The sequence below is a fragment of the Panicum hallii genome, chromosome 6 (genome assembly GCF_002211085.1).
Source record: "Panicum hallii strain FIL2 chromosome 6, PHallii_v3.1, whole genome shotgun sequence".
NCBI lineage: Eukaryota > Viridiplantae > Streptophyta > Magnoliopsida > Poales > Poaceae > Panicum > Panicum hallii.
The window spans coordinates 41144552-41157759 of NC_038047.1; the positions used below are offsets into that span (position 1 = coordinate 41144552).

General features: G+C 43.3%; 2 protein-coding genes across 3 annotated transcripts; one reads left to right on the forward strand and one right to left on the reverse strand.

The window, feature by feature from the left end:
- Window positions 1-306: 306 nt before the first annotated feature.
- On the reverse strand, window positions 307-3955 carry LOC112896643 (heterogeneous nuclear ribonucleoprotein 1-like). Its single transcript, XM_025964686.1, has 6 exons — window positions 3754-3955; window positions 3631-3671; window positions 2549-2712; window positions 1804-1909; window positions 1550-1719; window positions 307-1344 (listed from the first exon to the last, which is right to left on the reverse strand). The coding sequence occupies exons 1-6, from the start codon at window positions 3825-3827 to the stop codon at window positions 757-759; spliced, it is 1143 nt and encodes a 380-aa protein (XP_025820471.1). The 5' UTR covers window positions 3828-3955; the 3' UTR covers window positions 307-756.
- A 1419-nt stretch (window positions 3956-5374) lies between these two features.
- Window positions 5375-12569, forward strand: LOC112896640 (C2 and GRAM domain-containing protein At1g03370-like). 2 transcript variants are annotated; one of them, XM_025964683.1, is made up of 10 exons: window positions 5375-6836; window positions 7079-8449; window positions 8787-8969; window positions 9148-9431; window positions 9515-9631; window positions 10090-10346; window positions 10594-10771; window positions 10869-11141; window positions 11849-12087; window positions 12193-12569. In XM_025964683.1, exons 1-9 carry the CDS (start codon window positions 6488-6490, stop codon window positions 12041-12043), a joined length of 3207 nt encoding a protein of 1068 aa, XP_025820468.1. In that variant the 5' UTR covers window positions 5375-6487; the 3' UTR covers window positions 12044-12087; window positions 12193-12569. The 2 variants fall into 2 exon arrangements, with proteins under 2 accessions (XP_025820468.1, XP_025820467.1); XM_025964682.1 differs by having other exon boundaries at window positions 5376-6120; window positions 6205-6836; window positions 11849-12569.
- The last annotated feature ends 639 nt before the right edge of the window (window positions 12570-13208 follow it).

Here is a 13208-nt window from a genome sequence, read left to right on the forward strand (position 1 = left end):
TCAATTTGTGCGAACTACAATTTCACTTATTTTGAATACTCCACGTCTCTCCATAGGATCTCAATCACTACTGCCTCACTGCAACTGGAGGTGCACAAGTGCCTTTTCTTTCTCATGAACCATAGTATCGTCATACCGTGCCTGTCAGAATATCATGCACATATGGATAAACTTCACTTTAAAGTTGCTAAAAATCGTAGAAGAGCTCAGATTTGTGAAGCCGCAATTGTTGAGTAAAAGAATCAATAGAGTGAGCTAGATAACTTGGTATCGGAGTTCATCTTCATTCCGGCGTTCAAATAAGCATGATCCAACTTGACAAGTAATCTTATAGCACTTGAGCATCAATTACTAGTGAGCACAGATAAAGGGTAAAATAATGATAACAACATCACAGACATTGCTCTTCAGGGATAAATCAGAGGATGCTAAGTGATCGAGACTGTCCCTCCTAACTTTTCAGACAGCAGCTAAACTGTTCCCCCAGGTATGCTTAAAGAGTTACCTTAAACCATCACAATACCCGAATTCTATAAAAAGCCAAACAAAACCGTCAATATGATATCTAGTCTGGATCACTACATGATATGGTATAAAAGTTAAACCTCAGGTGAACTATAAAACATGTACATGACATTAAGTTGGGTTGGAAGCTTCACCCGCAGCTGCATTTTCCTAGCAATGCTGGGTAGTGCGTACCCTCTAATGACAGGGAGCAAACATGCAGAGAAGATTGAGATGGAAGGGCTCTTCTTGTCATCCATACGGGTGATATCGTCCAAATCCACCAGTAAAGCTTCCCTTATTCCTGTCAGGTGTGCTAGAAGGTCCATAACCACCTAGAGCAGGATCATATGCCCCACCATAGGCAGCACCACCAAAGCCAGAACTACCAGGGCCACCAAAGCCCTCATCAGCATCACCACCAAAACCAGAATTACCAGGGGCGCCAAAGCTCTCATCAGCAACAGTGCGCCTATAGGCACTCAAGTCCCCACCAGCATAAGCTCCACCATAACCTCCATATAACCCAAAGCGACCGGGATAACCAAATGAAGATGCAGCTCCATACGCCCCTAATCCTGCATAGTAACGACCATATCCAACACCAAATTCACCCATCCCACCATAGCTGCCAAGCCTACTACCGCTGAAACCTGCATCGCTCCTATAAGGATCAAATCCACCACCCCTGTAACTGCCATAAGCATTAGCCAATCCACCATAGTTATCAGAAGAAGGGTGGTCCCTAGAGCCACTATCATATGAAGACCTAGAACTTCTACCACGCCCTGATGGAGGTGGATTTGAGGATTTCTTTGGTTCTGCTTTCTTGATCTCCACCTACAAACAAAGCAAATGACCTAAGCCCTGTCAATAACCTATGGGGCCTTTCTATTAATTAAGCATGATGTTCCAGCACAGCAGTTGACTTGAATAGAAGAGTGCATTTTCTTTTTGTTGATGTTACTTTACATATCTTACACCATAAGTACATAGAGGAGGGGATAACCATTTGTGACAATTCTTTAATGAACTGCAGACTCACCTTTGAACCAGCAAGATCAATCATATTTCCGTTTGCTAATAAATCATCTACAGTTTCCTCAGAAGTAAAAACTATAAATCCAAAGCCTCTAGACCGTTTTGTTTCACGATCAAACATAATCTGGTGGTCTGCCACAGTCCCATATCTTTCAAAGAAATTCTTGAAATCGTCTGATCAAGGAAACAAATGGAAGAACCATCAGGCAAAAATCAATGTAAAACAAAGTTGACCATCATATGCCATACTGATATTACCTTCTGTTAGTGCTGAGGGAAGCCCACCAACAAATATCTTTCTAGTCTTGAAATCCTTAGAGCTAGACTGCATTGCACCCTTTGGTATGGTTCTTTTAATCTCAACCTGGAGTAAACAGAAGGCAGTACTACTGTCAGCTGTGACACATGGGGATTCTGAAGGTAAATGGTGTGGATGAGGTAAGGTCCAAAATGAAACATCAGATAGAAAATTGAGTGGTAAATCACAGTTGTTATAGCTCCATTAAATAACATGAGCAATTTAACAAAGCAGTAAAATTGATAAAAAAAATGTAATCAGAAACACCATTAGTAGTTGGCAAATCCAGCACTGCAAGATGATAGACACAGACATGCCAATTGCTTGAATTAACAAAGCAATACAGATAAATATAGCAAGAGTAGCAACAGTCACAATTGATTAAAAGCATTTATTACTAGATAACCAAAAAATAACAATTGTAAATGAGAAATCCTGCTAAACATAAAAAATGAAAACCTAGGCACTTGAACCACAAGGTGTAATTTCAGATTTTTAACAACGTGCTGTAGGCTAAAACAAAAAAAAAATTGAACCGAAGATAAAGCAATTGATGTTATATCCAGATTCTGTAATTATCACATAATGGACCTTAAAGTATACAGAGTGCAGCCATTGACAGGTCAAAACTGAAATGAAGAATTAACAAAATAGAGAAATTCAACTCCTAAATGGTGACACTGAATAGTGGAAAACAGAACTTACTTGCTTTCCATTGATGACATGAGTGTCCTCTATCACTTTATCAACAACAGCAGGGTCAGAGTATGTAATGAAGCCAAAACCCCGTGGCTGAGATGTGTACCTATCTTTCATTATTACTGAATCAATTATGTCTCCATACTGGCCAAAATGCCTCACAAATGTAGCTGCACAGGAAATAGGAGCACAGAAATCAGTAAAACGAAAACAGTGCTAACCTGAGTAGGGATGCGAATGGGTGCCACCAGGGGTCACTACCAATCCTCTTTAGTTCAATTGTTACTACTAGTTTTCCAAAATGTGTCCTAAACCTGAGAATCTACTAATCCTACAATTCAATAGTGTTCACACATCAGATGATGAACAAATGATAAGCAGAATGGAAAAAGGCACGAATTGCAATATATTGATGCATTAGCAGTGCTACATCATGCCCTAGTCTATAAACTATTCCCCGTGATTCTTCAGCCCTATCCCTCTATCTCATTAGGAAAAACTGGCATCTCACTGATTACATCAATAAGGCAGAATAGTTTACAAAGTTTAGATAAACACTTTCTCCTTACAAATTAAAACAGACATTTTCATTGGATGTTTCACAGATACAGGAAATCATTGGCAATGGAATATAATACACCCAACAAGATCTTCATGATTCATCAGACATAACTGCAGATATGGTAACAGGGACAGTTGCAACTTAAACATATTAGCTATCACAGTGTCAAAATTCTTGTTGTTTAGGCGCATTGTGTACAACTCGCATTGGTCACAAGTCAGAACACAGCTTAGAATCCATACTAAACACAGACCATCACTGCAATCTTTTTGAAGCAAACATCACTGCAGTTTTTCACACGCTATAATTAATAAATAAGCCGAGGCAAGGTATCATTGCAGCACTGCAGCGAAAAGCACCACACATCCCTATACCAACTGAATACGCCCAAGCATACCGCTTCCTCCCACCCACAGAAAACCCCCAAAATTGTACAGCCGAATCGCAATCGCCTCACCCAATCCACGCGGATCACTACAAGCATAGCACACCAGAATCACCAAAAGGAAGGAATCGATCGGCCTACCATCTGTGGTGTCCCGCGGCAGCCCTCCGACGAAAATCTTCCTGCGAACCAAACGCAACCAATCAGACCGCTAAACCGAGATCCCGTAAACTCGGGAGGGGAGAGGGGGCCGGGAGTTCATACCCCGGGTTGCCACCGCCACCGCCGTCGCCGCCGCCGCCGCCGCGCCCCCTGGTTCTCGTCTCTGCCTTCCCCATGGCCGCGCTAGGGTTGCGTACGGAGTTCAGCAGTTCGCCCTTGCTTTCACTCGCAGATGGCACAACCGCGTGTCGGCGTGTGCGCTCGCGGCTGGAAACAGTGGCTGATTAACCTGCAATGAGGTGAATTGCCCGGTTTTCATTCCTACCCCCGGCCCGCTCGGTAGAGGCTGAAATGGCTAATTATATTTCTCATGATAATTTCTACTCGATAAAGGCCCAAGTATTGAGTGGGCCGTGAGTAGGAATGAAAGTCGACAATTCACCCAATTATATTCGCGGTAATATTTCACACAAAATTTTCATAAGCTACTTATTTATTTCTCTGCACTTACTTGGGATCGTTGTCAGCACTTGAGCTCTAAAACAGATGGAAGAGCAACCACTCACCGATAAAAAAAATTTAGCAAAAACTGCGGATTGCTAGGTTTACAATCTGTATTCTGAACCGTCAAGACATATTGGTGAACTATATCCCACCAATAGTGCCCATCTATTTTCTTACTATCTTTTATTAAAATGTGGATACTTAGGAAAATCGGCAAGATTGAGGAGTGTTATCGGATAGAAAGGGTCCCATGATCCCGAGCCGGTCTTATCTTGGCTCGCCCCAATCTAATTTTCATACTCAGAAAGAAGAAACTCTTATGTAAAAGGACACAAGATGTAAATGGTATTATTACTGCCTTATCAATTGGAGAAGTGTATACAAACACATAAAAATTAAGAGGTCAGGCATCCTCGAGCTCTTCCATTATAGTGGCTTTGACATGAGTGGACTGAACCGGACCGGGTTGAAACAGCTCAACCATGTGATGCCACCGACATGTATTTGTTGTGTTGATGGCAAGAAGGAAAATGTTATGTGCTGGATGCACCATGCATTTGGTATCTATTCTGCCAAGCGACATTACATTGATGGATGGGTCATGGGTGGACTTCGTCTCTGTCACCATTTCCAACCAAGCAATGATGAACAAGAACTGCGTTCATGATGTATGCGAGAAACATCCGGAAGGACACTAGTAAGAGCATCGAGTGCTGATCTCAACATTCGCCCAACATTGTTGGCCTCACCTTATGGAAAAAAAGAAAACATTGCTGGCATGATATTCAGTTGTTTATGTATCCACAACCTAAGTAAAAGCTGCTTATGACCAGTCCTCCTGCACGCCTTAAAAATACTTTTCTTGGACACGTGAATCATTGTGCACTAGTGCCATGAACCACGATAGATGGACGGCTGTGGATCAAACACACTGATCGGCTACTCAAATCTCCGCGCCGCAGCAACAACAATTATGCACACTAATCACACGTCCTTGCCCGGCATAGGAAACTTCCTCGAAGGAACTGGGTACACCACTCGCAGCACAAACTAACACACAACTTTGATTGAGAATGTTAGACGTGACAGTTCCAGTAAACAATGCCGTGTCAAAGGAGTGCGAACGTACGCTACCAAAACATCATTTGACAAATGCGTTTGCACAAAAGAAAAATGGGGAGATGAAGGAGACAACATTCTCCAGGTCAACGCAACCAGATTATGGTTCGGTTCATGCCAGAAATAGCGGGACAAGATTTTGTCTGTCGTGGACACCCAAGAATCTAGCAAAATTCTGGCATCAAACAACTCCAGATCTGGCCAGAAAGTAACAAAAGCTCGTCTCGAATCCTCCCAAAACCTGCCGATTCTTCTGTAACTGAAGTTTTGGCCACTTGCCGACCTGCAGTCATCATCATCAGACGAAACGCAGCTTTTTCTTCTACCAGAACAGGGCCGATGGTACTTCGTTCGTTGCAGTCTTGCAGGAAACCTGAAGAAATTCCCCCAAAAAGTTGTGCAGTTTCAAAAGCCAGGCGACGGCGACCGCAACAGCGGGGAAGGGCCGAGACTCGAGTCGACACGAGAGGGGGGAGAGGGAGAGGAGAAGAGACAACACGAGGCGCCGAATCGAATCAGGAAAGCGGAAGCTCCCCCCGCTAATCTACTCGCGTACGCGTTGCGAACTCGATGCGATTGCCGCCCTTCCCAGCGCCGCGCCCCTACCCGCCTCGCTCTCCACTCCGTTCCTCTGTGAGTGTGTGCGTGTGTGTCTGTCGTTGACGAAATCCCGCGTCCATGTGGGAGGCTTTTGACTTGATCCAACCAAGAACGCGCCTTTCAGCCGTAAAATAGTAGCACCGGTTTCCAAGTCCGGTCGCGGCTTACTTTGCTTCCATCATTTGGTTTCCCGTTCCTGCCGCTCGCGTGCGCTTCGGCTTACCCATTCTTGCTTCCGTCGTCTTGGTGCGTGTAAATCTGATCTGCTTCTGCTTGTGTCACTATATCATTGGGGCCTCTGAAGTTGAAGTTGGAGGTGGCAATGTCCAGGGAAGGAAGGAGTATTTGATCTGGCTTCCGTGAGAGTTCTTGCTGCTGTTCCGGTGCTGCCGGGCTGGGATTGGGCGGATTGAAGAGGGAGCGGTTGGTGTCTTGCCGATTTCTCCGGGGAAGCTACTGTTCTTCTTGATTTCTGATGCGGAGTCCCCCTTAGCCACTTAGGATTTGGGAAGGAGGGATCTTTGATCGATTTCTGCATTCTGTTGGTGATTCCTGTTCTTCTCAACTTGGGGATTTCTGCGAGGGGGAGTTTCCCTTCAGTTGAGCAGCGGAGATGAGGCTGACTGTTCGTGTGATCGAGGCCCGCAACCTGCGGGCCATGGATTCGAACGGGTTCAGCGATCCGTACGTGAAGCTGCAGCTCGGGAAGCAGCGATTCAAGACCAAGGTGATCAAGATGAACCTGAACCCGACTTGGGATCAGGAGTTCAGCTTCCTCGTCGGCGATGTCAGAGATGTGCTCAAGCTTGATGTCTATGACGAGGACATCCTCCGGATGGATGACTTCCTGGGGCAGCTGAGGGTGCCATTAGAGGATGTGCTGGCAGCCGAAGACCTATCGCTTGGTACCCAATGGCACCAGCTTCTTCCGAAGGGCAAAACCGACAAGGCGGTCGATTGTGGTAACTAATGAACCTTCATCTAGTTTATTGCTCATTTTTGTTTGATGTTCAGCCATGCATCTTTCTTTGTTCATGTGAATTCAGTGTCTGACTTTTTCTGAAACTTCATACCATTTTATTGGTCACTTAGTACACCTTGCTGTCAAGTAAGATCTAGCGCATGAGTTGTAGACTTGTAGTTGATGTTGTTATTTTGAAAAAAGTCATCATCGCTTCGTTTTTCATTTGTTTTCACCTCGCAGGGGAGATTTGTGTATCAATATCTTTAGAATCAGCTGGAGCCACACGATCATGGTCTGACGACCTTGCAGCTGAATTAACTGATAGAGAGAGAGATTATTCATTGTCAAGCCAAAGCACAGCTCCATCTATTGCATTAGCTTATCGAGAAACTGAAACTTGTAAAGAAGATAGTATCAATGAATATTCTGATGGGTCTGAAACCCCTGCAGAGGATAAATGTAGTGAAGTTACTGACAGAAGTCAAGCTGCAACAGAGGAGAGGTCAAAAGGGAATTCTAATGCAGCTTTGAATGGAACAGAAACTTCTAGTTCTAAAACTGATAAACCATCATTTGTCGATCGTGTCTGCCAAATATTTGCTAAAAAAAATGGCGATGTGGTGACAACCTCCTTGGGGAGTGTCGAGGCTTCAGAAGAAGTTCAAGATGAACCAAGAGGATTTGAGATTCCGATAAGCCAAAATGATAGTGCATGCCCTGAGGCTACATTCAGTGAACTACTGAAATCTCTCGAATCACGGCATGAAGGAGTTGAGATGCCTGTAAATCTACAAGGAATTCTTGTTAACCAGTCATATCTTGCCTCACCTAGTGATCTGAATAACCTTCTCTTCTCACCAGATTCAGATTTTAAACAAACAATGGTTGAGCTTCAAGGTTGTACTGATTTCAAAACTGAACCCTGGAGGCTTGATAATGATGGAGAGTCCTTGAAGAGAGTGGTAACTTACACAACTGCACCATCGAAATTGGTTAAAGCCGTTCGAGCAACAGAGGAGCAATCTTATTTGAAGGCTGATGGAAAAGAGTATGCAGTTTTGTTGAGTGTAAGCACCCCTGATGTTCCTTGTGGTACATATTTTCGGACAGAAATTCTTTTCCGAATCATGCCAGGCCCTGAACTTGATTCTCAGCAACAGACGTCACATTTGGTAATTTCTTGGCGCATGAATTTTCTTCAGAGTACTATGATGAAAGGTATGATAGAAAATGGTGCAAGGCAAGGCTTGGAGCAAAACTATGCACAGTTTTCGGATTTACTATCACAAAAGATAAAGCCTGTTGATGTAGAAGGTTCTGGATCTGACAAAGACCAGGTCTTAGCCTCTTTGCAAGGGGACCAGGAATCTGATTGGAAGATAGCATTTCTGTACTTCTGCAACTTCGGTGTCTTATCCTCCCTTTTTGTGTCTATTTACGTTGTTCTGCATGTTTTAAAAGTGAAATCAAGTTCTGTTCAAGGCCTTGAATTCACAGGATTAGATCTGCCAGATTCGCTCAGTGAAATTGTCATGGGAGGGCTGTTGTTTCTTCAAGTGCAGAGCATACTTAAGAAAATTACATGTTTTGTTCAAGCAAGAGGACAAAAAGGTAATTTATTTTTTCTCTCATCTTCAGTGCCATCTCATGGCATCTCTAGCATGAATTTGAAACTTTTAGTTAGAGGGAGAAGTTCAGGTACAATTGAGTTTAGCTTGAAAATTGGTGTAAACAAAACAATGACACTCAACTTATCTGACATAAGGAATCACAAAAGTTCAGTTATTACAGGTTTTTCTCAAGAAACTTATGGAACTAGCGCAATAGCTTGATTTTCTTGGAAGAAAGACTACAAACCTTATGGCGTGCGTTTCTTGCTGTATGCTTTTGGATCTTATATGCATGAATGTGATATATGTCTATTTTGTCAATATTTTTCCTCATGTAGGTGGTGATCATGGTGTAAAAGCACAAGGTGATGGATGGTTGTTAACGGTTGCTTTAATTGAGGGAATCAAATTGGCGCCAGTAGATGCTACTGGTTTCTCTGATCCTTATGTGGTATTTACTTGCAATGGCAAAACAAAAACAAGTTCAATCAAGTTCCAAACACTTGAACCTCAGTGGAACGGTATTCATTTTCTGGAACTGTTTCTGGTTTCTTCTTAAACCCTGTCGTATTCTACCATAACTGTGTATCAGAAGGAAATTGTAAATTTGAACTGCACTACTATTAGTAGCACAGAAACATTGTGTTTTGCTGTATATCTGGCGACAGATAGCTAAACCTATTCCACCAAATCTTGCAGAAATATTTGAATTTGATGCAATGGATGATCCGCCATCAGTGATGAGTGTACATGTGTATGATTTTGATGGACCGTTTGATGAAGTTACGTCCCTTGGACATGCGGAAATTAACTTTGTAAAATCAAACTTATCAGAGTTAGCTGATTTATGGGTTCCTCTTAAAGGTAACTTGGCCCAGTCTTGGCAGTCCAAATTGCATCTGAGGATTTTCCTGAACAATTCAAAGGGGACTGGCATGGTCACCGAGTATCTGAGCAAAATGGAGAAAGAGGTTGGTAAGAAGGTGAGAACTTTCGTTCCTTTCTGCTAGGAAGTATACTGTTAGTGCATGATTTTTGCCAATCTGATTTGAGAAACTGTTGCCAGATGACATTGAGGTCTCCTCGGACCAATACTGCATTCCAGGAGCTGTTCTCTCTGCCAGCAGAAGAATTTCTCATCAGCAGTTTCACATGCTACTTGAAGAGGAAATTGCCTACACAGGTAATCTTTTGTATTTGCTTACACTAACACTATATAAATATATTGTTTCGCAATAGTTTTCCCTATGGAAGAATGCTGAGGGTTGATATTTCCAAAAGTCTTTGTATGCGTGCGTATAAAAGATGAAATAGCTAATTTTACATTTATTTGAAAAGTAGTGCAAATTTCAGGAACATTTTCTTGCAGTTGCATCATTTGTGATTTCGAAATAGAAACTAACTGGAGATGTAAGCCAGGATTGTCTTGTGCATTGATCTTATTATTTTATCTCTCATCCAATTTGTAAAGACAGGCTCATATATTTCCTTCCATGCTATGTGTGTTAAATGGTTGTATATGTTTTATTGTTTTTGTTTGATTTATTGGATCAACTAACTGGGTTCATGTGCCCTCAATGGTTGTAAATAGCTGAGTACGGTCCGGTAAATTAACAAAGAACCTTCTACTTTTAATTTCAGGGTCATCTTTTCTTATCTCCAAGAACAATTGGGTTTTATTCAAGCATGTTTGGGAGGAAAACAAAATTTTACTTTCTGTGGGAGGATATTGAAGACATACAAGGAATACCTCAATCAATATCATCATGGAGCCCATCCGTTGTAATAACTCTTCACAGAGGTAGAGGCATGGATGCAAAGCATGGTGCAAAGAGCATGGACAACGGAAAGCTTAAGTTCTGCCTGCAGTCTTTTGCATCATTTAGTGTAGCCCATAGGTAAATGTCCAATTTTCTTAAACATATATTGAATATGTTCCATATAGCTCTTATAAATTAAACTATGTTATCTTTCTGTCACAATTAACTGCCTGTTTAAATCATCAAGTAATCTGGTCTATGTTTTACCACCGTGCCACAGTGCCTCGATTCTTGAAATATCTTTTGCATGGCTTATAGGTTCTCACCGAAATAAATACAGTTTGTTGCCCTCAAAAAAATAATAAATATGGTCCGTGCTTTACAGGACAATAATGGCATTATGGAAAGCAAGATCTTTGAGCACGGAGCTTAAAGTACAGCTTGCTGAAGAACAGTCCCAAACTAACAGCCTTCAGAGTGAGGACAGTGGGATATTTGTTGGTATTGAGGATGCCAAGGGCCTTCAGATGACTGAAGTTTTCTCCTCAACCATTTCAACCAATGTAAGATCAGTTAACTTATACTGACTATGGCAAATCTAAATATTCTGTTTCATCACAAGAAGTTGAAATTGACGTACATACATGTGTCTCTTGCTAGATGGCCTCACTTATGGAGGTGTTCGAAGGGGGTTCTCTGGAAATGAAGGTAATGGAGAAAGTTGGATGCCAGAAATACTCGGCTACACAGTGGGAATCAGATAAACCCAATGAGTATCAACGACAAATTCATTACAAGTTTAGCAAGAAGCTGTCTCCCGTTGGTGGAGAAGTCACAGGAACACAGCAGAAATCTCCTATGCCCAATAAGAAAGGGTGGATTATTGAAGAGGTGATGGAGCTCCAAGGAGTCCTTCTTGGTGACTTCTTTACGGTTTGTATACATTCTTCAATCTTCTGCCCCTTGGCATTCTGGATGGAATTTGCTTGCTCCTGTCATTGTGCTTTCTTATGGTTTGGATTATGACAGATTGCCTGTTTTTGCATATCACCTGGGAAGTGTAGTTGACCATGCATTGCAAAACAGAACAAAAGGTTGAATTGGGAGTAGTACGATTTAACTGTGACACCACCTAGAGAAAATAAAGTCTAGATCATCCTTTTTTTCTTCTTGGGAAACTGACATCATGCTTTATTTTTACCTAAATGTTCTTTATACCAAACTGTGTTACTGTAACAGAAGCACATCATTTAATCCAGCTTGTCAAAATCTATGTTATTTAAACGAAAAGTCAAAGTCTATTAAATGGAGTACTTTTCAGCTCTAAGTTTGTCATTATTTAAACATTGCATTTTGGAGGGGAAAATCTCAAACTTTATCTTTGGTTCCTCAGATTTAAGAAACTATGAAAAACAATTGCTTCATCGCAAGGTAATATTGATCTGAGTACATGCTTGTCAATTGGTCGATGGCATGATATTCTGTGCTGTAACATAGTCAAGGGCTAGCTATGTGGAGACAAAAAGTAGCAGCATGTCCTTTCTCATCATATGAAAAATCAAACTTGCTGTGATTATTCTCTTCACATTAGCAGGATAAACACAGTATATTTGACCCGCTCTCCTCTCTTGTGTTTGCAGCTTCATATAAAGTACCAAATCGAGGACCTTGCACCTAAGCAAAGGGCAAGCAACGTCCAAGTTTTCCTTGGGATCGAATGGTCAAAGAGCACCAGGCATCAGAAGCGAATCGAGAAGAATGTTCTTTCAAGTTCATCCGCTCGCCTCAAAGAGATGTTCAACGTGGCATCAAGGGAGCTCTCACATGCCAGATAGGGCCACCCTTGATCTCTCACCATCCCTGTGCATAATACTAATTGGTGAGACGGTGACTGAACATTTCCTAACACTGGCATGGCCTGTAGATACATTGCGTGGCTGAAGATACACACAGACAGCAACTGATTCCGATTGTTGATACACAGAGACAGCAATGGATTCTGATTGTTGCGTTGGCAGGATACTGCAGACCACCGCTGCTGTCAAATTTTTTGGTGAACCTAGGTTGGTGCCCATCCTCCACCAGTTTGTTGTACTTGCTCAAATATAGCTGAAGTCTGCAGAGGTTGCAGAACTTGGATACCGGTATACCACACAAAGGTCTACCAACCATACCAGCATAAGCATGGACTTGGGTCACATAGTAGGATAGCTCAATAGACAGTAGCTCTATGATCGGCTTGCAAGTTCTTTTTTCTGCTGTATTGCCTGAAACAGATAGTTCTGATTCTTTTGTCCACATGTTGAACTGTACAAATCCGAGAATAAGTTGATGGAAATAAAGCTGTGAAGTTTACAGCCTTGGCACTGGCAGGCAGGAAGTCGGCTCTGCTGCTGCTGCTGCCGCCGCCGCCGCCCTTTAGTCATGGCGCCAGTTCAGTACAGTATCAGCATAGCGTGGCGATGACGACGGCGAGCGAAGGCTGCCGAGCGAGCGAGCGAGCGAGATATTATCCGGGCATGGGCACCCTGCCGAACGAGACGTGACGCCGCCGGACAGAGCCCGCATGCCCCGCCTGAAGCTCTGCTGGAAGCCTGAAAGGGACCCGGCGGCACAGCTCTTATCCAACCTGACCGAGGCGACGCTGGAGCTGGAGACTGGAGAGCCCCCCCATGTCTCCCTCCCGACGGGCAACACGCGATCCCGGGCCCAAAACCACGGACGTCGCTGGTGATGGCCTCCAGCCCTCCAAGAAAACCGGCGGCGAGCGTGCTCGGCTCCTATCCGTATCGGCGCGATCCGCCCGACGCCGGCGCTCGCCCGTTCGGTCGGGGGCACAGGAGAACGTGACGATCTGCGCACGAATCAGGGCCGCGCACCGGAGATAAAAAGATGACACGCGCACGCGGTTCCCGGAGTTGCTTGCGGACTGGCGAGCGCAGCCGAGCGACGGAGCGAGCGCCCTATGTGACCCCGGCCATAAAACTACGCGAGCGCCCG

What these genes read in the sequence shown, in the direction of transcription:
- LOC112896643 (XM_025964686.1), bottom strand. Translation starts at nt 3,827, where the DNA reads ATGGGGAAGGCAGAGACGAGAACCAGGGGGCGCGGCGGCGGCGGCGGC. An exon ending in GGTGGCGGTGGCAACCCGGG is followed by an intron (nt 3,672 to 3,753) that starts GTATGAACTCCC and finishes TTTGGTTCGCAG; the next exon opens with GAAGATTTTCGTCGGAGGGC. An exon ending in ATGTCATCAATGGAAAGCAA is followed by an intron (nt 1,910 to 2,548) that starts GTAAGTTCTGTT and finishes TGTTTACTCCAG; the next exon opens with GTTGAGATTAAAAGAACCAT.
- LOC112896640 (XM_025964683.1), top strand. Translation starts at nt 6,488, where the DNA reads ATGAGGCTGACTGTTCGTGTGATCGAGGCCCGCAACCTGCGGGCCATG. An exon ending in AGAAAGAGGTTGGTAAGAAG is followed by an intron (nt 9,432 to 9,514) that starts GTGAGAACTTTC and finishes AACTGTTGCCAG; the next exon opens with ATGACATTGAGGTCTCCTCG. An exon ending in TTCTTGGTGACTTCTTTACG is followed by an intron (nt 11,142 to 11,848) that starts GTTTGTATACAT and finishes TTGTGTTTGCAG; the next exon opens with CTTCATATAAAGTACCAAAT.